Source organism: Phaenicophaeus curvirostris, chromosome Z (genome assembly GCF_032191515.1).
Source record: "Phaenicophaeus curvirostris isolate KB17595 chromosome Z, BPBGC_Pcur_1.0, whole genome shotgun sequence".
NCBI lineage: Eukaryota > Metazoa > Chordata > Aves > Cuculiformes > Cuculidae > Phaenicophaeus > Phaenicophaeus curvirostris.
In genome coordinates this window covers 39,697,979-39,723,880 of record NC_091431.1, presented here as the reverse complement: position 1 = coordinate 39,723,880, position 25,902 = coordinate 39,697,979, and the positions used below count along the sequence as shown (strand labels likewise).

Genomic DNA, 25,902 nt, shown 5'->3' with positions numbered 1-25,902 from the left:
TCTTGAAAACCAATCAATGCATATGTAAAGCCTGATCTGTTGAAACAATCTTGAAGCAAAGGAGCATCAAGGATCAGATTGTGGCGGGAGTGGTCTCATGGGAAGAGAAAAGGAGGACCTGGAAACTTCCTTCATACAGCTTCAATGACTGCAGTTGATTTTGGCCCCTCCTTAAAGATCGTCCCTTGTCTGAACAGTCCATATGTTCCTGGAAATTCTCAGAATCAGCTTATACAAAGTTGTGCTAAGGATGCTAGAGACACCAGCAGTCAAATCTGCTGGCTATTAAGCAGAGCTAGATGATGAAGCAGATGTTAGAATAGAGAGTGCCAGACTACAGGCAGCCTTGCCTTTAACAGTGACATGCAGGACAGATTTATGGGTTTTCTCTAATATCTCTTAAAAAAAGAAAAAAAAAGTCTAGCGGAGCAAAGCAGTAAGAAATAACTTGAACAGATATATGAAACCTTGGTTTATATGAAGTTAAATATTGCTGAGTTCAGATTCAGTTTATCAGTACAATGCAGGCTGATGTTAAAGCATTAATTTTGTCTGACAAAGTAATGATAACAAATTGCTTTTAGGAGAGGTATTGAACCAATCTGAGGGAAAGATCCAAAGTGATCCACACTCTCTGAGCTCATGCCTAGCTTAATGAAAACACACCCACACCTAACTAGGCATCCAAACTTTGTAATTTCACATGTATATACACACACCATACCTGAAATAATCTGCATATTTTTAAGAAATAAACAGAAATTTCTCAAAAGCAATTCTGGATTCCTGGTGAAAGACAGAAGCAAAGCACAACTGCACTGAAAGACAGCAGGCATCAGGAAAAAGAAAAACAAAAGGAGATTTATATTTTTTCCTCGCACTCTTCAAATGAGCTACTACTGCATCACACGGTATTTTTATCTATAATTTTCGTGCTATACATTTGAAAATACAGCACTAAAGAGTTTAATTCTCTTCTGAGATTAGGAACCACGGTTATCCGAGTTTCCAGTACTCAGATACACAGTGGCAATGCCGACCTAAATTCAGGAAGACTTTGGTAGCTCAAGTTTCCTAAAAACAAAGCCTGCAGCTGATGAATACACACTAGGGTAGATGCTACACAAGATACCATACCAGAGCTCCCACGGCTCCTTCCATCATTACTAGGCTTGGATCATAAACATCCTAAGTATGTTTACTACTGCAAGGGTCAGGATAGGAAGGAGTTGCCACAGTCTACATTCTCATCGGAAGCAGAAATCTATGCTATTCCCTAGCAATACGCATTCTGAAGAAGCAGTTAATTGATTTAAAAGGGAAAAAAATCAACAATAACAAAACAACTGAAAAACAACCCAAACATTAATAGCTTAAGTTGTGAAAGGACCTGGAGCGGTCCTTGCTACTGCGTGAAGCTGTTTAATTCCCATACTGCAGTTAAAACTTGTATTAATGACATAGCATTTAAGTAAAAAACAACCTCAGCCCTCACCTGTTTAATGAAGGCTTTGTCTGGTGGTAGTAATAATAACAGCAGCAAGTTCTAAATCACAATTTAGCTGCTCAGAAAAAAAAATATATTACTTTCTGAAGTGGGACTAAAATAACCCTAGTACTGGTAAAAGACTATTAAAGGGCAACAGAAGGCTCCAAAGGCTCTGGGAACAAGAAGTAAGCACATTTTACAATGGAGCAGGCAAAGATCTAACACAGTGCTCCTCCTTAAGAAGAAGAAGACGGGTTCAGATAATCGAGAAAAGCATTCTTTGGCTGAACAGCTGTATTTTGACAAAAGCATCTGGAAGAGAAAACGGTGTAGAAATTAAACCTGAAGTACTTCCCTAACAACTTAGGGTACTTACTCACAGGATTGAAACCAATTTGAATTGAATTACCAACAGGATTGAAACTTCAACTGCGAAAGACAACAACACGCACCAGTGTGCATATGTCAGCACAACCACGCACAGCCAGTCACACCCACTTCAGTGCTGCAATTCTTTGTAGGTAACCCACCATTTGCAAACATTCTTCTCTATCGCAAGATTCATACCTTAGAAGACGGGCGTAAAAATTATGCCCTGCATGCTTATTGCCATAAATGTTTCTCGAACACATCAACTGTCTCATTTTTGAGAAGACTTACAACATTCACAGAAATTCACTGCAATTCAGGATTAATGTTGGTAGGCTTTGCACTGTTGATGTCGAGGATCAGTTGCCATTTAACAAATTCATTCTTCCCCAGCAATGAGCATTTTTGCACCCGCTTGAAAATAAACCAGATTTGAAAATCTCTAACCTCTAGAAAGTGTAGCTGTTACATTATGTCAGTACTTTCTTCCCCCTGTTATTATAACTACTGGTTCCAGGATTACCACAACAGGATGAAATCGATGCAGCCATGGCCTAGCAAAAGCTACACTCTCCTTGAGAACGTAAACACTCTTATTTCAGCAATTCAAGAGAACACCCTTGACCAGTAAGGACAGCTTTCCTTTACCCTACAAGGAAGTCTGGGAGACAGACAATGTTGATAACTGTTAAAACACACACACAAGTGTTACCATGCAAATTTACTCTAAGTTGAATGCAGCTTTAAAGCAGCCTCGGAATATTAGGCCATTCCCCGGTTGAGGATTACTATGATCCAGGAACTTTATGAGGCTTTTGGGCATCAAGGTTTTATAAAGGTAGAACACACCCCATTTTGTGAACCGTGTCACTGCCTAAACGATGTTTTAATCGCTCAGAAAGATTTCCTGGTTGCCCTTAGAAGACATTCAACCAGGAAAGGGGGGATTAAGCAATCCAAAAAGTATCAGGCACTTAATTACTTTGATGCTCTATTATGAAGAGCTCTCCTGAGATTACTGCTCATGCAAAGTATTGTGATCATCCTAACCCCACTGCACAGATTCCCGATACTCATCTTCAGTTTCACAAAACCCCAGCACAGTACCAGTCGCTGCTTTTGTGATGCAGGGCAACGCAGAACATAATTAGACATGGCTCCTCCAATCCACAGTGATTTCCTTTGCAAAGTCAGTACCGCCACGTAAATACAACGTTTAGACCGTAACAAGATGTTTGCACATAGCAGTCTGGAAGCAATTATAACAGTAAACTCACCTATAAGTCAAATACATGCAAAAAGCTTCCCCAGGGCCCGATGAAAGCCCTCATAAGCGCTACACTATACCAACTCTAAATCTTACTGGCACAAGCACACCACACGCAAAGTAGTTCAAAGTCTCTTCAAGCAGCCTGACAATATATAGATGAGCATCAATTTACGCAACCAAACTTCCCATGCTTTCCAGTACCTGATCCCCGCCATTCAGACCTCACGAATCCTGGCAAGGGTCATTGCTTGGACGAGCTGATAGAGGGATCCTTGGACTATGAACGCTTCAGAAACAAAAGAATCAGCTTTACCAGTCACAGCCCATGTTTGAGTTTTGGTTTGGTTTTTGGGTTGTTTTTTTTCTCTCAACCACAGCCGAATCACAATCCTAAACCTTCCAAACAAAACTCTGCAGAGCAGCAGAAGAAAAGGTAAGTAATTTTAACTCTCCTCAAACCATCCCACCTTCCTAGTTACATCTAAAGGTTAAAACTAAGCAGAGATTTGGTGGCCTCTGCTGGAGCACAGCTGCGGGGTTGGGAGCTTTCAAATACCGCTCCAGCCGTTGGATTTGCCATCAGTGCGCAAATCGAAACTAGAAAGCAGATTACTCCGAGGTGCCAGCTGTTCCAGGCGGCTGGGAACTAGAAAGCAACACTGGAGGGATAAAAGTTCTCAAGTCATAAACCCCAAAGGCTCTCCCAGGAGCATGTTCAGGCAGCACCTAACTTTTTCATCCTGGGAAAACACGCAGACAACAGAGGTTTCAAGCAGAGGGAAGGTAAGGCCAGAGCTGTCTAACAAAGCAAGCACACGCCACGGGGAGATCCACCAGACCCCGCACGCCACGAGTTCAATGTACCTGGGCTGAGCACAGCCAACAAGGCCGACCCCAAGGCACTTTAACGCGGCAATCGAGTTCCCGGCTCCCGCAACTGCGCGTTCCTTTGTTTCACGGTTCCCTGTTAACTCGAAACTTGCCCTGACCCCCTCAGCCGAAGCCCGCGGCGCGGCTGGAATCCACTCGGGACGCGCCAGCGTAAAGGCTCGAGGAATCCCGCGGGCAACAAAGGCAGCGCGAGCCCCGCGCCCGCCGGGAAACCGCCCTCCTACGGGAGAGACCCGGGTAAACAAAACCCCCGATTCACCGGGGACACCGCTCCCGCTCCCCACGCAGTATCGCGCTCTCCCGGGAAGTACTTAGCGCGGAAAAAGTCACCGAGAGCCGCTTAATCCCGTTAGGGCGAAGCCGATCGGCGACCCGCGCCCGGCTCCCCAGGGCCGGCGGAGCGGGAGGAAGGACCGAAGCGCCCGGCGGAGGGGGAGGGGGAAGTCGCGCACCTGCCCGGGCCGAGGGGCCGGGATCCTGGCCGGCGGGGGACGCGCCGCGCGGCAGCGGGAGCTCGAGCGCAGCCTCAGCCCTGCCCCGCCGCCCCGGAGCGGCTGCCGCGGCTGCGCCCAGGCCGGTGCCGGTGCGGGTCCGAGCGCCGCTCCCGCCGCAGGTGCCGGCCTCGCCCCGGGCTGGGGAGCGGTGAGGGCGGGGCCGGGGCCGCGGCGCGTCCCTCCGCGGGGGCGGCACCGCCTGCGGCCGCCGCTCCTGCCGCGCTCGGGGACGCGCCCGGAGACGCGGTTACTCGCGCACGCGAGGGCGCGGGCGCTGGCGGGGCCGCCCGCGGACGCGCGGTGCGGGGCGGACGCCCCCGCCCGCAGACACACAGACGGGGGCCCGCGGGCTCCCGCGCACGCGGACGCTCAGGGACCCGCCGGCACTTACGCACGCACGCGAGGGCACGGACGCGCTCCCACGCCCACACGGCCGGGCGGACACGCTCACACCCACGGACACAGGAGGGCACGGGCGGGGAACAGGAAATACCGGCTCCCCGCGCCGCTGAGTCACGGCGGCCGCCCCGGCCCCGGCCGCCCCGCGCGGCTCCCGGCGCTCCTTCCTTCTACACCGGCTCCTTGTTAGGGAGTCGGCACCGTCGCTCATCTAAACTACCTGGAAGGGCTTTGAAAACCAAGGCGGTGCGATCCACGCGTGCTGGATCTGCCTCCCGCCGCGGAGCTTCCCTCCGCCTGAGCGGGGCCGTTCGCATCACCACCCGGGGCTTTAAACACCCAAGATCAGCAGAAGGCAGAGCGGCTCCGTTTCCGCGCCAGAACAGCCGGTGTCGCTCCGGGAGCGGTACCGGTACTGTTCCCGAAACCCTAAAGCCACCCGAAGGGACCCGCGTTCCATGCTGGTGCTCGCAGGCATCGCCTTTACGGCATCGCGGACGTCCCGCAGCCAAAACGAGAGAGGCGAGGCTGAACAGCCCCGACAGGATTCTTCGGAGTCGTATTTCCTCTGCATTGTAAAGCGCTAAAAGTCCCCGAGGATTCCTTATCTGCGCTCCGGGGCGGTCAAACCAAAGGCGACCCTCCCCAAACCCAAATGGCGCGCTCCCCTGGCACCAGACCTGTGAGACAAAATCCACTTACGAGTTTTCTGGCTTATTGTCACGTTGCCGGTGAGAAAAGGCAGTTGATTTTCTAGTGGATGGTAAATATTCTAGGTGTCCCCAGCATTACTCATTTGGATGGGTTTCTTCCTCGTTAGGTGCACATGATGTTTGCGCAGTGTGCCTCATACAGCCATTAAGATAACGAAGGCCAGCAGTTTCCTCGGGAAGGCGCTGGACTTTGGAAGGAGATCCCGAAAGAGCCTGTTTTATTGACAGCAAACACGAAACTGCATTCGTTGTCTTGAAAAAGCCTGCTTGTAGCTATAGTTAATAATTAACTCGTGTGCATACAGTAGTTGTCAAGTGGCCCTCACAGTCTCAAAGACCAGAACAGCAAAACTGAGAAAGAAAAAAAAAATCATGTTTTCTGACAGCTACAGGCAGGCTCAGCGATCGCTACGTAACACAATATTGCATTCAGGCAGAATCAAGGCATGAGGAGTGGAAATTCAGTCTTACTTCCAGGTATGTGTCAGATTATTTGGTTTACACTGTGAGTGGTGTCTGTTTCCTTAATGAATGTTTTAAAACTCCGTCTGTTCTCTAGGTGTTTTACTTTATCTGAAGCTACTTTTGCAATAGTGGCCTTAAGATGCTTGGTAAAGTGTTCAAAAATGCAGTGGAGTAATACTACTTTAACATATTCCTATGGATTTTTATTTATTTTTTTTTTAAACAGCAGAGAACACTGATGAATCATAGAATCATAGGATAACCAGGTTGGAAGAGACCCACCGGATCATCGAGTCCAACCCTTCCTATCAAACACTAGCAGAATGAATAGCAGAAGAGCTTACATCTGGAAACTAACAATGATTACAGAATTAATAATTGATTAATCACTGATCATTTAGCATAATTACCATGACACAAACATTTTTTAAAACAATTCACCAAACTGGAGAGGGCAGAAACAATGTTATATGGCTTGCTTTAAACACCTATGGTTCCCTTATCTAAACTTGTCTGTCTTTACCTAACACAGACTCTAAAAAAAAGTTTATCGTTAGTAACAGCTTAAAAAACTTTGTTGGTACCTCTGTTTACACTGCCCCCAGCAAAAAAGCCTCCTCTGGCTATCTCCTCTGGTAGAGGTCATGAATCTTGTCCTTGTTATACGACTGCCAACAGTACAATTTACATAAAAGACTATTTGGGACAGTGGGACGTAACTCCACAGGAGTTTGGTTTTTTCTTAAAAAAATCTCAATAGCAAAATGGACTGGAACATGCCTGATCAGCTACAGTTGCAAATAGAGGTGCACAGTAAATAAATGCAGTCCCCTAAGGGGCCACAACATGATGCACCTTGACCCTAGTCTTTCATTGCCTTGCCCTGCCGCCAACATCAAGCCCTTGGGCAAAGTTAATCTCTTCCTGATCGCTTTTGCCGCTCCCAAGCTTCCTTTTCTGTTTTGGATGCTCCTCCAGGTATTTTGGCAAGCCTCTGCCTTCCTTCCCAGGACTCCCACATATTCCAGAGCTGGTTCACACAATCAGAGTTCAACCACTAGCCAAAAACTGAACATAATCAAACACAAACCTCCCCATGAATCCCCCATCCCTTACTCAGCTACCACCTATTAAGGGCAAGTCTGTATCCCACTTTCTGAAGCTGCTAAAAGACATGGGGAATTGTAAGGAAACAAAACTGGATGATTTTATCACACATAACAGTCTTGCAGGGAAGAGGTGATGTTTCTTAAGAATTACTACAAGTGGAAAGGAAAATGAACCAACAAGCAGCAGACAATCATTTAGGCGCAAAACTCCAGGCAAGCACAAGTAGTATTCTGTGAGCAATGCAGACTGCAAGCAGTTGCTATAAGCTTATCTTGACTACATGAATCAACTGAGACTTCCAAAGGACTCACTGGCACAGAGGAAACAATGAATTTTAGCATGGTTAGATAGACGTGCTAGAACTGTGGGCCAGAAGCAGAAAAATACACTCATCACCTGCAGAAAGAGTGATTGGCTATTTGTGAAAACTCTTGATATACTTAAAAATGGCAGCCCCCTCTGCCCTCCTCAATTCTCTGATGAGTCTGAGCAGCCAGTACAGCCACAAATGCCAATATTCATCTTTCAGAAGTACTCCGTTTGTTTTCCTTCACTGAAGATGGAACAATGGCCTCATGGGAAAAATTCTGCCAATAATGTGACGGCTCTTACTAACTGTCTGCAGTGCATATCAAAGGACGTTCCTTCAGCTATTTCTTTTGAGACAGGTGAAGCAAGAAACTATTGATGCAATCACAGGTGTGTAACAATAGAGCAATCTGCTTATTCAATGAAGTTACATCAGAAAAAAACCAACATGGAAGAGTTATTTGTCTTGGGACAATATGCAAGGCCTGACATCAGGATCACAGCTTGTCCTGTGCCTCCAGTGTACGAGCATGATTGCTGGCAGAATCCTTGCCCTTGCCTAGAGTTGATGTATTAGAGCAAAAAATTAGTCACGTCCCATGATTCATTTTATACACCAAGATAAAACTCATTCTAACTTTATGATGCTACTTTTCTTCACCAGCTAGATTAAATCCTTCTGTTACTCATCTACCTAAACCAGGAAATTGTTTGCAAAAATAGCAGTAGCATTATGGATGAAGGGCAAGGCATATCATATATGAAAGTAAATCCACCCCCAACTGGCCAGATGTTGAAGAGAATCTTTCCAGTGAGTGTTTTAAGAAACGCAAAGAATTCAAACTGCCCTCTTTAGCTTTATCATCATAGTCTGAATTCACATCCTTACATAATGAATTAATTACGTGCAACTTTGTAACACTTGCAGGAGACCTAAGGGAATGGAAAATTAATGTCCAAATATGTTGCGTGCAAATTACTTAAGAAAATATTTTTTGAGAAGTCAATCAGAAAAGTAATTGCACAAGCTGTATGTGATCAGGCAAAGGAAGAAGCTGAAGGAAGTATCCTTGATTCAAATATCAAGTCATTAACATATATACAAATGTGTTGACATAGCTATTTGAAGTACAAGGAGACTGAGTTAAATACTATCGTTTTCCACATGCTGTGAATTATTTTCACGGTTCTAAATTCAAAACAGAAAAAATGCTACATTTTTAGCTTTTCTTTGTTAAGAAAAAACATCTTTTACCCTTGTACTAACACACGTTAGTAGTCGTTTCCTCATACAATAGAGTTGAAATGCCAAGTAATTGATGTCTTTTTTGTTTTGGTTGAAAAACATGCAAACAGTGTGCACAATTAACCAACAGCTGCTTCCAGTGAAATGCTATTCTCTAATGATGGGAAACAGCAGGTAACAATGCGTATACTTTAAATGCAAATACTGGGCAACCGCACTATATAGATATTGGTTTTCAGAGACAAAATTCATCGCATCTGTAATAATTCTAGCTAGCCAGGGAATCATGCCAAACTAACCAGAAGCATCAGAGGAACCGAGAACAAAAACAGTTTGCACTGAATGTATTTTCATACACTGATAAACAGTCTATAACAGTATGGTATAACTGTTTCCTCAAGAATTAGTCAACAACTTGTGCTTCCATTTTATAGGCAATTAAAATGCATCAGTAGTAATATTATGACAGTGCAAGTGTTGAAGTGTTCTTCCAGTTCACAATTTCTTCTAAAGTATTTTTTGGTTTAAGATCCAGAGTATATAGTTATATTTCATTCCTGTTTTTTAACAGCCTGAAAAAGACAGCATCATCAGCCTAAGCACCATCGTCAATTCTAAGAAGCAAAAAGGCCAAAGTTCCTTTATCGGCACAGCACTAAGGGCAGCCATGTTGTATCATAGTGAAAAAAGACAATCTAAGCCCACTTACTTAAGAATAAACTTAGTGCAACGTTTTGCCACCATGAGATCTTAACTTTCCTCAACTGAAAAATATAAGGATCAGTAAATTATGGAACAAAAGGGAACAGAAAGAAATCCACAGTAACAGAATGAAGTATTTTCAGACATACTGCTGCACAGCTTAAGCATCACATACCAGCCTTTACAGTTCCGTATGATTATTTGTGGCCACACAGATCTCTATGTAGTTTAAAATTTAGGTCAAATAAGAAAGCCTAGCGTGAGAGAAACTAGAATCTAGAATCTGAAGAAAAAAGCAAGTTCTACGATACTGAGAGAAAACCTCTTACTACACATATTGTACAAAATGGAAACTTTCTACCTGCTACAGTAATTTTGTTTATGGCATGTACAATTTGACCGTGATGTGTTAATCACTCACAACAGCCAAAACTTTTAATGCGACGCATTCACAGTGCCATGACTTATGTCAATGCTATTCACAGGCATTTCTTTTTGGGTGAATATCTCAACAGAAGAAGTTTAGCTTTTGTGGGCTGGTCAGATGCCACCACGTGGGTCAGTCTTAAAATCTAAACAAGCCTACAGACCATTAAGAATTCATGACGTATGTCTGCAGTGAGAAAGTAAGAAATGCAATGACAGGAAAGGGACTTCAACCAAGCAGTGACACAGATACCCAAAGACTGAGCACTAGAGATAAATATGTTATTTTCATTTTTGTGGTGCAACATAGGGAGGTCATAAAAAACAACAACAGAATCAAGCTCAGGTTCTTCAGAAAACAAGGAAGGGCTTGGCTTGTGGTTTAAGTTTTTAAAGTTCCATGAGGTAAAATACCATCAAGTATCTTCTTTCCCAGAATACATTAAGCAGGACAAATCCAACTTAGTTTTTAACGCTGCAGAAAATTCTGTTGACAGTAGTTCATGAAGGGATACTCTGTCATGAGAATACACCCAATTCCGTCCAGTCCAGTCATAACGCTTTGGCCCACTAGAAAACAAAACACACACTTAGTAAGTATGGATTATTCATGGGGAGTGGCTGGAAACATGTATGTATAATGTACCCCGGACAGTGCCCAGGAAAAGGAAATAGGCAGTGAGAAGGACCAGTGAGCAGATCTGACAGGAACAGCTGAGCCATCCAACAGATACATCTGAAAGGTGACAAGATATGTCAGTCACTCTCAGAGGACACAAGCTCCTTCCCTTCTTGCTTCTGGCACTGATTTTCCCCGTTTCTTCCCTTACTCCATTCTTCCCTCATCCATACAACTTTTTTTGCACACAAATATTACAAGGGATATTTGTAAAATTAATGCTGTGTAATATTTGTGAATTAATGCTCTTGATTAGTTCTCGCACAAGTGACATGCAGATATTCTAAGCCTGGCAGAACATAGATCAACATTTTCACTTTCTTTTGCAACAAAAGAATTTACTACCTGAAAGCAAATACGCAGACATGTGGGGATTTTATACTTAAAACACTGTTTTCCTCTGTGCTATCATATAGTTGTTGGCTTGATTTTTCCGGCTCACAGTAAGTATTAAGAAAGAAACTGGAACACCTGGGTTCCATTCCAGACCTCTCTATCCATCCAGTTCTCCACATCTGAAACATGAGAATGAAGGAGAAAAGGTCCTCACTACTGTTAACTTCAGCTAGAAACAGTAAGAAAAGGGAAACAAACAAAACGGTCATCCAGAATAAGCACACAAAGCATCAGTCTTATCCTTGAACTTGGAGGACAAAATGCCTTGGAACTCAGACAATCCTCACACACCACCTTCTAGAAAACAGACTATCTTGTATATACATGAGAACTATCTGCAGGTTCTCTACAAACATGAACAGTAATGTGAACCTTGAATATCCTGAACTACTCACAATATTCAAATGAAGAACTCTTCAACCACTAAACAAACTATAAGAACTCAATAAATGCAAACACAAAACAAAGTCACTTTCTCACTTGCTGAGTATGAACTGGTAATTATTTGGAATTGAGATTATGTGCTCCAGTTACTTCAGTATGTATTGCTCACTACTCTGTCTTTGCATCACAAGCACACATTTACGTTGTTCTGCACCTACAGAATGACAAAATGGGATGCGGCCGTTTGTGAAAATCAGGCTAAGACAGGCCATTTAATCAACAACAAAGAAAAAAACCACGTATGTTATTTGAACCGTTTTAAAACGTTGCATAGTAAGTATAAGTTATACAGTCAGTATATGGTACACCTCCATAGTTCTCTGAATCTCCAAAGTGCTGTGCAAATGTAATTGTTTTCATTTATAGGAATAATTTTAAGCAAGGATTTTATGAATTCTATAAAATGCCTGCAAAGTTACAGACTAAATATATTTGCCATGGAAGGTCTGCATACATGTTTAAACAGTAAGTGAGACGAATTACAGCATCACATTAAGGTATAATTAAGAAATGCCGTGTAAAGCTGAGAAGTTTTATCCCCTTTTTTTAAATTGCCAACTAAGTACATTTACAAACACAAGCTGAAGTACACTTTGGTGTGCATAAATGCATGACAGCAAACAAAAGGTCAAAAAGTTCACAAAAATACCTCTCTAACATCTTAAGAATTTGTCGTCCTCTGGACATGTTGTTAAAGACTCAAGCTTCTATATTTACTGTACAGATTTCCCAAATATAACATTCAATGCCAAGCGGTCACTAGCAGTAACATTTGCTTCTTTCATTTCCTAGTATATTGCACTTAAGAAGTATGTCACTCCAGATTGTACAGTGTTAGCTGGAGCTGCTTTTCAGAAGTTAGGAAGTAAGTGAACACGTAGAATCATAATTCAGGAAATACCACTGTTTAACCATAATACTGGTTAAGGAAGTAAAAAACTTAATGTTTCTCAATGAATAATTATTCATCACAGATGATTAAAAATGCCATCAGAGAACTTTCAAGTTTATCTTTTCTCTTGCATATCACTACAAGAGCAATCAAAACCAATGAAAAGTTTAACATTTTTTCACAAATTTCATGTTCTGGAGCATCTATGCCTTACCTCAACTACAGTTTGCTCCAGACATATCGGAATTCTCTGAATTTTACTCTTCATAAATAGATGAGACCCTTGAGCAAGTGACACAAAAATATTCTTTTCATCATAAGCAGAATCAAGGTTCGGAAATTATTCTTGTTGTAAAATACATGGAATGAATAAATTCTGACACACAGACTGCACCTGTCTCAACGAAAAGGTTTGTTATCTTGCTATCACTTGCTGTGACCTAGCAAGTCAGGTACCCCTTAAGGAAATCATTTCATTAATAAAAAGATAGGATAAGAGAGGTGTTTATAGAGAAGAATTACTAACTTAGGATGCTGTGCACCAGCCAGTACAAATATTTACCTGAAAGCAAAGTTAGAATTTTCTTTAGGCAAATTTTATGTCTACTAAAATTGTTTCTCGTAAAATCCTAAATTCCTTTGTGCTTTCTCCCTTTCCCCCCCAGCCTCCACCCCCTCTGCTGGACACAAACCAAACTACAGAATTCTTCTACTGCAAAACCATTCCCGGTTTCACAACCTCTCTTAAAAAAAATAAAAATTCAAGAGGTATGCCTGCAGTTACTGGGAGTGCTCATACTTTCCAGCTATTTGGTTCCTTCACCACTAACGCTGATCAACTCCCTCACTTCTCTCTCCAGGACAGTGGCAGAAATTACAAGTTTTGGGGGGAGACAGCTGCAACATTTTCTCACATATCTGGCTGCCCTCCCTGCTGAAACCAAACAGAAAACCTGGAATGGATCAAAACGCAACATTAAAAAAAGGCCGATGGAACAGCTAACTAAAGCTCCCGTAAAGTACAGATCCTTGACAAACACAACCAGTGGGAGAGCACATAAACATATAAAGCAGGAAATCCCACATGCTTAAAGGGGAAGGAGCCACCCTGTTTAAATAAAAAGGGATGTTTAGACCATAACATCATCATCACTCTTTTCCCAACAGAAGCTTTGTTTGTTGGTTTTGTTTTGCTTTGTATTAATTCATGGTTGTTTGTTTTTTTCTATGAGTAGGCTACATTCCTGTAGAGAGTAGCTTTGGACTGTAACAGGGTATGAAAATTCCATATGACACATTTCCAGGATTAATTTAGTATGCCAATATACTGCAATGTACCTCAAACCTCTATAACAAATTATTATTGAGCATTTAGGTTCTACCAGGTTTGGAGGTTACTGAGGAAAAGGGTTACTTACAAAAAGGATATTACATAGTTCATGCTGTACTGTGATAAAAGGGGAAGTACATTTTCATCCGGACCGCAGACATTACATAACTAACTCACACATAACTTACCTAGTGGGTGAGGACAGCCAAATCTGCCGGTTTGGTGTTTGCTTATTGATTACATATGTTCCCATGTCTCCACCTAATTTAACTGTTAGAACTCCACTCTTAAAAAACCAAAGAAAATAAGTCAGAAGTTAAAACTTTGCATCCTGTTACTTGACAAGACTTACATCATTTGCAGCAGATAAATAATACTCTTGAGCTCTGACCTGTCACCTAGAAAGGAATGCTAGTTCATTTTGCAACGACTAAAACATCATCCAATAACAACTTTTTCTATTTATGAGCAATGCAGAACTGGTGTGGCTCAAAGTGAAGAAGCCTTATGTGCCTGTCATTGCTAGATTTCTGAGCCATGCAATTTTACCTAACTTTTCTTAAGTAACTCTTAACAGTTTCACAGTGAATAAACACAATTCTTTCTCCAATGATTCTGATGATGTGCTTAGATCCTGAATCATACCTCAAAAATGTTCCGCCTCTAAACTCTATGAGGTCTGGTTTGTTTTAGTTATGCCAGCTTTAGACCTAGTGAAAAGTTTATTTTCTCTTCCATCTTCACATTTCTCACTAATCTATATTTTCACAAGTGCATTTGAAAAGCAGTGCTGACTTTGACAAAAAGTACTTTCGTCCTAACTTTAAAAGAACAGTATTACTTGGATGATCTAAATTATGCTAATTGAAAAGATAATCTCCTCAGAACACAGTCTGATGGCTCAGGTACGTAGTTAGTCATATTTAACCTACAGTTTCCCAAATACATCTTTCCCTGCAGCATGACTAAGCTGTAAGAGCAGGCTAGGGGGATTAGGCCTGAATAGTGATACAAAGGTTTCACTACTCTTCTTCCTCCTCTTTAGTGACATATTAAATATTCAGCAAGATACTACAGAAACACTGTAAGTGAATAGGTTTATAAAGAGTTAACCAAAAATTTATATTATTGCTTACATTGTGTATCAGCTATTGGAAGTGTTGTTGCTCTCCCATGGCAAATTAAATAACAGTTAACTTCTAACACTGTGTTTAAAACATTTTCCCATATACTTTGCAATATTTTTGAAATAATGGAAAATACAACCTGAGTTTTTAAGAACATGAAATGCAAGATGGTTGTACCAAATTTTAAGGAGGTCTGCCGTATGTGTGTTGTACTACTGGATGAATATTTTTTAAATGCTGGTAACAAGAATATTCTTCAAAAGAGGCTTTTTTTTTTTCCCTGAACACAAAGATATAAATTGCGTGAAGAAAACAAGTTTGTAACAATTCACTGGCATAACAGACCTTTATCACGTTCGCCACCTTGTGGCTTGCTATAGCACAAGCCATGCTTGTTTGGAATGAACTCTGGTAAACTTGAACCATTTAACCCTTTTGCTCTTAATAGAAACGACAACATATTATTATGTCACCATACAGTCTATGCAAGAAAGGAGCACTGGTAAAAATTAAACAATGTGAAAATAATTCCTTTGGAGGCTCACGGTGAGTCAACATCAAACACAATCCGCTCTACAGCGGCTGCAGACAATTCTCACAGAAGATAGCTCACTGCCTTCACATAATGAAGTGTCTGGGACTGTTACATGTGAAGAGGTTTAGACTAGATATTAGGAAGAAATTTTTTACGCCAAGGGTGGTAAAACATGAACATGTCGCCTAGAGAGGTGGTAGATGCCCCAGCCCTGGAAACATTCAAGGTCAGGTTGGATGGAGCTCTGAGCAACCTGAGTGACTTGAAGATGTCCCAGCTCGCTGCAAGAGGGTTGGACTAGATGACCTTCAAGGTGCTTTTCAACCCAAACCATTCTGTGACTATGTAGACTTATTTAAAGCAACAAACAGTATTTGCTAAAGGCATAACAGAATCCTACTAAAAATACATTATTTTCTGTCCTAGATATAAGAAAAAAGAGTGACCATTACGATGACAAAGTTACACAGGAGTTAAGTTTGAGAACTCAGGTGTTTGAGTTGTTGCTTTTTTTTTTCTCCCACAGTGCAACCCAAACCATCTGCTTCAATGACCCTGAGCATAAGACCTTAACTATGCTAGTAGAAAGAATCCTCTTTGTGGCAAGATATGAAGAGGAAGCAGCAATTATGTGGCAATTAGCCACTACAGGCTAAATCATCAGTAAAGCCAGGACAAATGTACTGGGCAAGGCAAATGCTGCTTCTCAGTATTCAGGGCAATCACAGAACTGCTCTACCACTTACATGTGATGTTAGTGTACTTTGCCATGTACACCTGTCCTAATATTCACTGTAAGGGAAAAGACTGCTGATGCCAGAGACCTACGGGTGTTTACAAAAAATCTGTAGGCTACTGTGAAATTAGAAACCAGTTTCTGTCTCCTCTTGTGCTCATTTATTATTCTATATTAAGTCTTCCTCTATTACTATTCCTCTATTACTTCCTCTATTACATTTAAAATACTTACAGAACAGCATGTGTTACTTTTCACCAGAACATATACTGCTCCAGTCAGTATAAATAAGCATTTTATCTTAATGACAGAGCTGTAAAAACCAACTTAAGGTGACCAAATTGAAATTCTCCTTCATAGGGAAAAAAAAAAATCTACAATAATCACAGTGATAACAGAATGTTTAAAACATACCCCTAGAGAAACATCGTAATCTTCTGGGGTAAAAGGCTTATCTGTTAGGTCCTCAAAGAAATCTGCTAAGGAGTCCAGCGTTTCTTCAGCCAATTTCTCATAAGTGGTTTCATCTAAAGGGCTACAAAAACATACAAACCCATAATTAGGAGAAAAAACATACAAGATGGTATTTTCCCTAAAATAAAAACATACCAAGACCACGACGTTGTAGGAAACAGTTGCGTGAAATGGTCACATAAAACAAGTAGTCATTTTTCTTAGGGTAATGCAGGCAACAATCTCCCCCATAAATGGAAGTGAAATTTTCAAACGTTGGTAGTGAAGATCTCTACCTGAGGAACATACACTTCTTTCCTTGGATAGACTGACCCCTCTGTACTAGGACGACAGAGTTAGACTTCAAAATAAGGCATTTTCATAGAAGGACTTTACGCAAGAATTACTTAGTTTTAAACTCCACAAACAGACACAAGAACCTCCTGTTTAGAAGCACGTCATTTGACTCAGAAATGTGCTGTCACTATAAGCAGTTAGCAACATCAGTTACACATGCCACGTCTACATACAGCACCTGACTGGAATTCAACTGGAACTACCAATGCAGCCTAATAATTAGATATTATTTAAACTGTGCTTATGAACTAATACATATGATTACCTTTCTCAGAGAGTTCCAAAGCACCCTTGTAGCCATTACATAAGGCTTGCAGCACTTCACAGATTCATCACAGAATGATCTGGATTGGAAGGGACCTTAAAGATCACTTAATTCCAACCCACCTGCCATGGGCAGGGACACTTCCCATTAGATCAAATTGCTCAAAGCCTCATCCAATCTGGTCTTGAACACCTCCAGTGATGGCGTGTCCATGACCTCCTTGGGAAACCTGTTCCAATGTCTCACCACCCTCACAGGAAAAAAAATTCTTACTAATAACTAACCTAAATCTCCCCTCTTTCAGCTCAAAACCACTGCCCCTTGTCCGATCGCTACACTCCCTGATAAAGAGCCCCTCCCTATCTTTCCTGTAGGCCTCATTTAAGTATTGGAAGGCTGCTATAAGATCTCCCTGAGGCCTCTTCTCTAGGCTGAAACTCAGCCTGTGTGTTATCCTCTTCAAATGAGAAGGAAAAGCTAGTGGAAGCCAAGTCTAAATCGATTTGATTAATGAAATGCAATTAAATCACATTAAGTTTTTGCATCTATATCAGCGTCTATTTTTAACCAAGTGTGTATGTGGGTATCCCTAGCAACAGACAGTTCAGTGAAACCATTTCTGGTTTTGCTACTGAGTATGGCAATACAACAGTTACTAGGAACTGTGGTGACTCAGTAGCTCTCAGTTAAGTATATGGAACGTATTTACTGAAATACACTCTATGTCACTTATGCGAGCGATGCCAGAGAAAAACCTAGGGGCATGGAGAACAGAAGGCCCTGAGACTAGGCAGGACTCATGTCATGGTTTGGGGTGCTGTTCAGATACTTAACAGTAAAACCCACTTCAGACATCTGCACAATTCTTCACTGGGCCTCCAACTGCTGCATCAGAAAGGAACGGGTCTGTTACAGGCACTGGGTCACATCCTCTCAGTGCAAGGCAGAAATTTCATGTATCCGGACATGTGAAACCGTGCCAGACACCTATGTTTAGGTACACTAATTATTCCTAAGTGACTTCCCAAATTCCCCCAAAATGCTTTTCGCTTTTCCTTTACATCGTCATATCAACATTGCACTAGTTTGATAGTCTCACCACATCTAGAATTTTTTTCAATGCAGAGACTAATACTTTCACATGAATATCTCAAAATAAAATTTACCTGGTGTCACTCAGAGTTCTTGCATTTCTTAAATCCACGAAGTGAACAGTCTTGCTCTTTACCTCTGAAGCATATTGTGATTGCTGCTGAAAGTATGCCTAGGTAAAACGGAATTAAAAGTTATGAAATGGTGATTTGTAAATGGCGGGATGGAACATCAACTGGATCTTCGCAGGGACAGACAAGGACCATCAGATAAAAAGGTACACTTTAAAAGTATTTTTCCTTGGGTATGGGGCTTGGGTATGGTCCATTTGGCTTGGCTCCTCATAAGTCGTTACTGTATAATGTTGAGTTGAGCATATGCTGGACTGCTAGCGTTTTATAGGCATACACTGAAGTTGCAGAGGTCTTGGTTGTAACAGTATTTTTATTTTTTTTCAGGAGGCCTTGGTTGTATCAGGAGCATTAACTAATATCTGGTTTCTGGTTTTTGTTGGTGTGGTCAGGAGGTCTTGGTTGTAGAGTGACATTAACCAAGGAAACTGAAACTATATGGCACTATATGTTGCTCTGAAGTGAATGTGTGGTCTCTGTATGTCGTTTTGAAGTGTATAAGTTAATGTTGTTGTGTGTGTGTTATTTTTGTGGTGATGCTGTGAAAAGCCAATCCCAATTATCAAGACCAATTTGATTATTAAGCAGGAATGACTTTAATAAACAATGCCGGGGCACACATGGGTTAAGTCCACCTAATGTGTCCCACTAATGAGTCCGACCTGGCTGCATGACTTGTATACAGGTTAAACATACATGTTTGTGTGGGTTCCTGGAAATACTGGTTAAACAGTTACACGTTACATGTCTATTGTTTTTCGGAACTTATTAGCATACCCAATCTTGTAAGCATATCACAGTTTCTTTGTGTCTTCTGTTTGCCTCTGATGGTCTTTATCTCCCCCCCAACTCCTGTGTCTTCAGGCCTGTCCTTTGTCCCTGCTGTGGGACTGTCCTTGTTTCAATTAGTAAACAAGCTAAACTCTCTAATTCATTTCCTTAACATGATGTATTCCTTCCTTCGGTGAAATGGGATATTTGTACAAAATTGTATTTGTTTTGTTGTAGAAATAATGATGATTTTTGTCCAGATTGCATATGGATTACTGACGGGTGCTCACTGCATCCTGACGTAATGCACGTGGTGTAACAAGAAATTGTGTAACATATGGTTGGGATTTGAGTTGTCCTGAATGTAAGATCCAGGACAACAAGGAAAGATCCACCTATGCAGTGAAAGTGATTTGTGGCTGGGGAGCCAGAACACAGCACCCATAAGAGGGGAGGCTGGCAGAGTGGCTGCACTTTAAAGAAAAGCCAGCTGGGATATATTTTAGATCATTAAGATCTTAGATCATAAGGGGATCCGTGGTCCACCGCGTGGTGGACAAACAGATAAACCCTGATAAAAGCTTTTGATAATCATTGGTGGCTGGTGTATAAGCTTGATTACGGCAAAAAGTGGCCATAACACCTTGTTGCAATTGATGTTGTTCTTGAGGTGTGAGGAGAACTGGGTGAAATAATGTGTGCAGATGTATTTTTCAGTTTGCAAAATCACCTGGAGTGGCAAGAGAATGTGGCAAGAGAATGGGGTCTGGAATTAAGAAATAATCGATGTGCATACTGTAGAGGAATCAGAACCGGGTGTTGTAGCTGAGCTTGAATGACTGGGACATGGGGAAATTACCCTGGAGGATCCACTGGCTAAAATAAAGCTGGGGAATACGAGTGAAAACTGTGTAAACCAGCAACTGATTCCTGCAGATCAAAATAAAATACTGTGATTGTAATAGGAGCTACTGGCCAAACCAAAAAAGCATTCTTTATGCAGTCTGCTAAATATGAATTGGGAAACAAGCGGGTACGCATGCATTTGTTTGCTAGGAGCCCCTAGACCATTATTGAGAGGAGATTTATTAAAGCAGTTAGAGACAGAAATAATATTTGGAGCAGGAGGTACAAAATTTAAAGTGAGAGCTCATCAAGTAATCAAAGTATGGAGTTTGTCTTTAAAACAGGTGGAAAAGAAACACCGGTAACAGCAGAGATTTTGGAACAGGTTTATCCAGGCATGTTGGCTTCTGAGATATTTGGAAGGCCAGAAATGTGAAGAATGCAAAGGTAAAATTGGCCCCTGTGTCAGGCAAGACCCTCTGCAATTAAAAGATTGCAAGGGGATAAAAATGATTATTGACAATTTTTTACAATATGGGTTATTAAAAGAATGTAAAGCAGAATATAATACTCCAATATTTCCTGTAAAGAAACTAGATAAAAGCTACAGGTTAATGCAAGACTTAAGGGCCATAAAGAAAATTGTAAGAAGAACTACATCCAGTGGTGGCAAATCCCTGTACCTTGCCGACCAATTAAAAGATCAGTTGTGGTTTACTGTACTGGATTTAAAGGTTGCCTTCTTCTGCTTGATATTGGCTGAAGAAAGCAAAATGGTTATTTGCCTTTGAATGGGAAAACCCTGAAACTGCTAGTAAAACACAACTAACCTGAACAGTGTTGCCTCAAGGTACTAAGAACAGCTGAACTATTTTTGGGAAACAGCTGCCTCGAGACCTGGAAACATGGGACTGGAACCCTGCTGCAGTATGTGACGTCCTGATAGTTACGCAAACAGAGGAGAAGCGTGAGCAACGGACTGCAAGTCTGTTGAACTTTTGGACTGAGCGGGTATCAGGTCTTTCAGCAGAGGGCCCAGCCTATGCAGCAACAACTTACTTACCTTGGATTCGAGAATTCCAGAGGACACAGAGAGCTTGGGGCTCCTAAAGGAAGCTATTTGCTTGGGGCTTCCTAAAGGAAGCTATTTGCTGCACACTCATGCCAGGAATGGTAAAGGAGCTCAAAACCTTTCTGGCAATGACAGGTTGGTGTCATTTATATAACTATAGACTCTTAGTGAAACCGTTGTATGAAACATTGAAAGAATATCCAATGGGATCCTGAAAGTTGGCATGGATTGGGGAAGCACGAAAGGCATGTAAATAATTAAAGAAGGAATTGATGAAGGTCTTTAGGTCTCCCTGATGTTTCAAAGCCAAATGTTCTGGTTATTTTCACCACTAACATTGTCAATCCAGCATCTTTCCTTAGCTGAGTCACTTTGGAACCAGTAATACACGACTGACGGAAGACGATGGAGACAGTGTACTCCAGCGGTTCAGATCTAAAAGATCTGCTTATGGATGCATAAGATTCTTGGTACACTGACAGAAGCAGCTTTGTGAAACAAGAACGTCACAAGACTGGGTATGCTGTGACCACCACTGGGGAAGTGATCAGGCAAAACCATTACCCCCAGGAACATCAGCCCAGAAAGCAGCAATGATCACCCTAACTCAAGCATTGGAATGGACTCCTTACCACCCAAGGAAGACACGTTAGACATGCAGCAGAAATCTTAAGACTGCTGGAAGCTGTAAATCTTCCAGAAGAAGTGGCTATCACACACTACAAAGGTCACCAGAGAGGTAATACTGGCTGGAAAATCGGTAACAAATCGGCAGGAGATTTTGAGGCCAGGATGGCTGCAGAAAAAGACAGAAGCAATATCTGCTTTGATCCCAGAGGGTAAACATCAAATCCCTGATTCTGATCTAAAATTGGAGAAATATTCAAAGGAAGACAGAAACTTGATTATCAATATGACCGGAAGGGAAGTAGATAATGGGTGATTTTATGTTCCAGATGGACAAATAATAACGCCATCAGGAATACTATGGAAATTGGTCTTAGAGGAGTTACAAACAAAACAAACCCATTGGGGCACAGATATTCTGTATAAATAATAGGAATGCAAATAGATCTCTTTGAACTCCCAGTAAAAAAGCTGGGGGTGGGGGGAGGGCAGTGGTATTAATTAGCATTAACAGATACTTTCTCAGGTTAGCCAGAAGCTTTTCCTTGCAGGACAAATAAAGCAGAAGTTACAAAAGTATTGTTGAATGAAATTACATCTCGTTTTGGAGTGCCTGCAGTAATACTGTCAGGTAGAGGTACACATTTGTGCTAAAGTGGTAAAAAGGTTAGTGAAATTTTAAGAATTGATTGGCAGTTACATTCTCCATCCTGACCACAGGCTAGTGGCCAGGTGGAGAAAATGAATCATCAGATTGTTGCTGACAAAACAGCAACCAGCTAAAATTTGTTAAGAAGCCAATCTATATTGGCATCAAGCACTTCCTTTGGCCTTGCTTAGGTTTTGAAATAACGCAAGGTCCAAGGAAAGCATTAGCCTTGTATACCACTTGCAGTATACACGAGAAGATTTCAAAGAATTAGGTGAGAATTTCTCTAATCACCTAACATAACCAGCTGAACTTGCTTGAGAAACAAACAAAAAGCCAACAAAAAGCAAAACAACAAAAAAACCCATCCAAACAAACAACAAACAAAAGAAAAAAACAAGCTGCATGGCCTAGAGGTTTAAGATCAACCTGTACATCCTTTTACACCTGGGGATGAGTTTTCTGTTAAAAGATTTTACAGGAAAACCACTGGGAGAACAGTGGCATGGACCAAGTATTGTTAACAGCCTTCGCAGCAATCAAGATGAAAGAACTTGGATCAAGTGAAGAAATCACCTACCAGCCAGTGAACAACAGAACAATTAACACCTTTAAAAATTAAGGCTAACTAAAGTGAACTGTAAAGATGGAAAACTGTTAATATTACTGTTAATGTGTCCATTAGGAGAAGCCTTATTTTCCCATAAGTTGGATGCCTCTATCAACATTTGGGAAAAACTTGCTTGTATAATATACAACAGTATGGCCTTTTGTTTAAATGCCGTTTTTTCAGTACAACATATATTTATTCCATGTATTTTGGGAATCCCCGCAAGCGTTCAAAACTTTAGAAATTATACGTGGTTGTCAAAACTATCATATAAAGCTGAAACTATGCTGGCTTCCTTTTAACACCAGGAGTAGCCGTGTCGATGAATTGTAATACTTTAAAGAGATTTATTTGTAGGTATGCAAGGAACCTCAGTTATGCCCCGAACCTTGGAGGCCTCAAATCTTGAAACTAGACAACTTCAGCATCAGTTTTAGAAAACAAAGTGGCAATTGATTATCTGTTATTAAGACACCATAAAGGATGCTCTGATTTTGAGGGCATGAGTTGTTCCAATTCGACCAATCAATCTCAGACTGTAGAAACTTCCATAAAAAATTAGTATGGCCTTCTTAACTCCATTAAGTGCAAGTTTCTTTGTTTCGGTTAAAATCTGCAAATTATAGATTACATATTTATCACATAAACTAAAAAGATCCTTGAAGACCTCTCCACCCTCCCCATCTCTGGTAAAATATTCATATTCTGTATCACAGAGATAATATGCAAAGAATTATGCAGCTTCATTCCTTGGGTGAGGAAGGTAATCTACTCAACTGAAATAAACAGAATCCCTGAATCCTCCTCACTTACAGAAGAGCTATCATCACACTTCACATTCCAGATCTCTCCTCCGTAACACAAGCTGTTTCACTTCTCAGTTATCTTCGGTTTGTTGGTTTTGGTTTGTTTGTTTTTTTTAAAAAAAAAACTTTGTGAAGCAGATCAAAATTACAGAAAAACCGTATCAACTTACTGGCAATATAAGACAAGGGAGCAAAATGGGCAACCCCTTTGATGGGAAGTGATACATCAACATGAATAAGGTTGATCTCCTAGCCTCATGCACCAGCAGAAGCACTTACACAGTCCACCAAGAAAGCAAGCAAGCTTGCCATTTTCTTCTTAACCTGGGCTGTGAAGGTGTATATTTTTAGACGCATGACCAAGACAGCATTCTTAACCGTTTTTTGCCTACTTCCACGAGGTTTTGAAAACTAACAAGAATGAGCTGAAAAGCAAATGACATTTCAAAAGGAACTATGACAGCCCCTCTCCAAGCACACAAGAGAAAAACCTTCTCTCTCTGTGTGGTTTGACACCTGTCCTGAGGCATTACAGACCAACTGGTCTGTTAGTCCACAGCCGCGACACAGACATAAAGGACAGGGAAGAGCAAAGGCCTTGTACCATCCCAGTGATACAGGCTGGCAAAACACACATAGATGCCTACGTGTTTTCGATCGTACCGTGAGAAATACTTATTCACAGGTAAAATATTGAGAAGTCTTCAAAGCAAAGACAATAATATTTTTATTTTACAATTCAGCACTGAATCAGAGGCCCTTAGAAAAAAAGGCATCCCACATTACGAAAGCAGAGGGTATATGTACTAATTTTAGAGAAACAGACGTGTGAGCCCTCAAAGGACGTTTATTTTTTTAGGTTATCCAACCACATCTGGAGACTCCCTTCAGGTTACCTCCTGACCTAAACCAGCCCTATCTTACAGGACAACTAAGCACGTCAATAAATTCTGGCAACCTAAGACACGTCATCTCTTGACCTGAAACCGCTACATCTTACAAAACAACCAAACCGATCAATAAATTCTTGCAACTGTAAGAGACTGTTTATTCTTTCAGGTTATTTATGTATAAATAAATAACACCTGTAGATTGTCTGCATATGATCTCTCAATACGAGATAGATTTATATGACTAGATAATTAAACATATAAACCAGCTGCGGCAAAACTTATTAACTAATTCTCCCTTTGACACAAAGAAACTAATGCTTAGGAGTTTAACCATTAAGGGAGGTTTATGCGGTGCTAGAGAAGACCCGGGATGCGTCCTCGGGGAGCTTCTACCCAACAGTGATTTCAGAGAACTTTATACACACAGAAGCGTTTCTATATTCGTATTTTTCCACGAAGTGACAAATAGATCTCATTCCTGGAATCACTGCACAGCCGGGGAGAGGGGTGGGGGGGAAGAGATCCGTCCCACCCAGAGTCGTTACGGTGCAGCCACAATCTCAAGGAGACCCCGCCTGACAAGACGAGGGTGGCTGCCGTTCTCTTCGCGGCTCATCTCGCTTTCCGAGGCCCTCCAGCTCCAGCTCTCCCTTCACAAAGCACCGTTTCGCCTTCGCCATTTCCCTCAACGCGTCCCAAGCACCCCGACCCGCCGGGCCCCCGGTGTCCCCACGGCCGCTGAGCCCCTCCCGCCGCTCCCGCCCCCCCCCGGCCCCGCCTCTCACCGTGCGGCCGCGGCGCGCGGCGGCCCCCCCAGCTCCACGCGCGGCTCCGGCCCCCGGGCCCGCGCGCCGCCGCGCCACACGCGCCGCCGCCACCGCCGGGCGCCACATGACGGGGGCGGGAGGAGAGGAGCCCGCTCCGAGCGGCAGCGGCGAGCCACAGCGCCCCCCAGCGGCTCCGGGGCCCGGCGCACGCGCTCCCGGCCGCGCCCTCGCCCAGCAAGGGCCGCCGGGCCGCCGGGGGGCGGCCTTGCGCCCGGCCCCGGGGAGGACGCGGGGGCCCCGGGGCGCGGCTGGCGGCGCTGCGGCTGCCGGGCCTGGGAAAGCTCTTCGCGGGCAGGGACGTCGCTCGCCGGACCGGGCCGCCCAAGGGTCCAACCTGACCCTGAACACCTCCAGGGATGGGGCAGCCACAGCTTCCCGGGAAACCTGTGCCAGGGCCTCAGCACCCCCGCTGTGAAGAAATTCCTCCTTATGTCTAGTCTAAACCTGCCCCTCTCCGGGTTACGCCCATTGCCCCTGGTCC

The 25,902-nt window shown here is 42.4% G+C and overlaps 2 protein-coding genes across 2 annotated transcripts in view; both read right to left on the bottom strand.

Annotated features, from left to right (window-relative positions):
* Window positions 1–5,741, bottom strand: part of TJP2 (tight junction protein 2) — a 70,357-nt gene extending 64,616 nt beyond the window's left edge. Inside the window, exon 1 of the mRNA XM_069881198.1 lies at window positions 5,615–5,741. The gene's annotated coding sequence lies outside the window, so the exon portion shown is untranslated. The remainder of the gene's footprint in view (window positions 1–5,614) is intronic.
* Window positions 5,742–8,809: 3,068 nt separating this feature from the next.
* On the bottom strand, window positions 8,810–25,487 carry FXN (frataxin). Its single transcript, XM_069881164.1, has 5 exons — window positions 25,380–25,487; window positions 18,264–18,361; window positions 16,437–16,557; window positions 13,813–13,910; window positions 8,810–10,453 (listed from the first exon to the last, which is right to left on the bottom strand). The coding sequence occupies exons 1-5, from the start codon at window positions 25,485–25,487 to the stop codon at window positions 10,300–10,302; spliced, it is 579 nt and encodes a 192-aa protein (XP_069737265.1). The 3' UTR covers window positions 8,810–10,299.
* Window positions 25,488–25,902: the final 415 nt, after the last annotated feature.

Coding starts and splice junctions, on each gene's coding strand:
- FXN (XM_069881164.1), bottom strand. CDS start 25,487: ATGTGGCGCCCGGCGGTGGCGGCGGCGCGTGTGGCGCGGCGGCGCGCG. Junction 16,558..18,263: donor AGAACTCTGAGTGACACCAG/GTAAATTTTATT, acceptor ATGTTTTTGTAG/CCCTTTAGATGAAACCACTT. Junction 10,454..13,812: donor TGGCTGTCCTCACCCACTAG/GTAAGTTATGTG, acceptor TTTGTTTTCTAG/TGGGCCAAAGCGTTATGACT.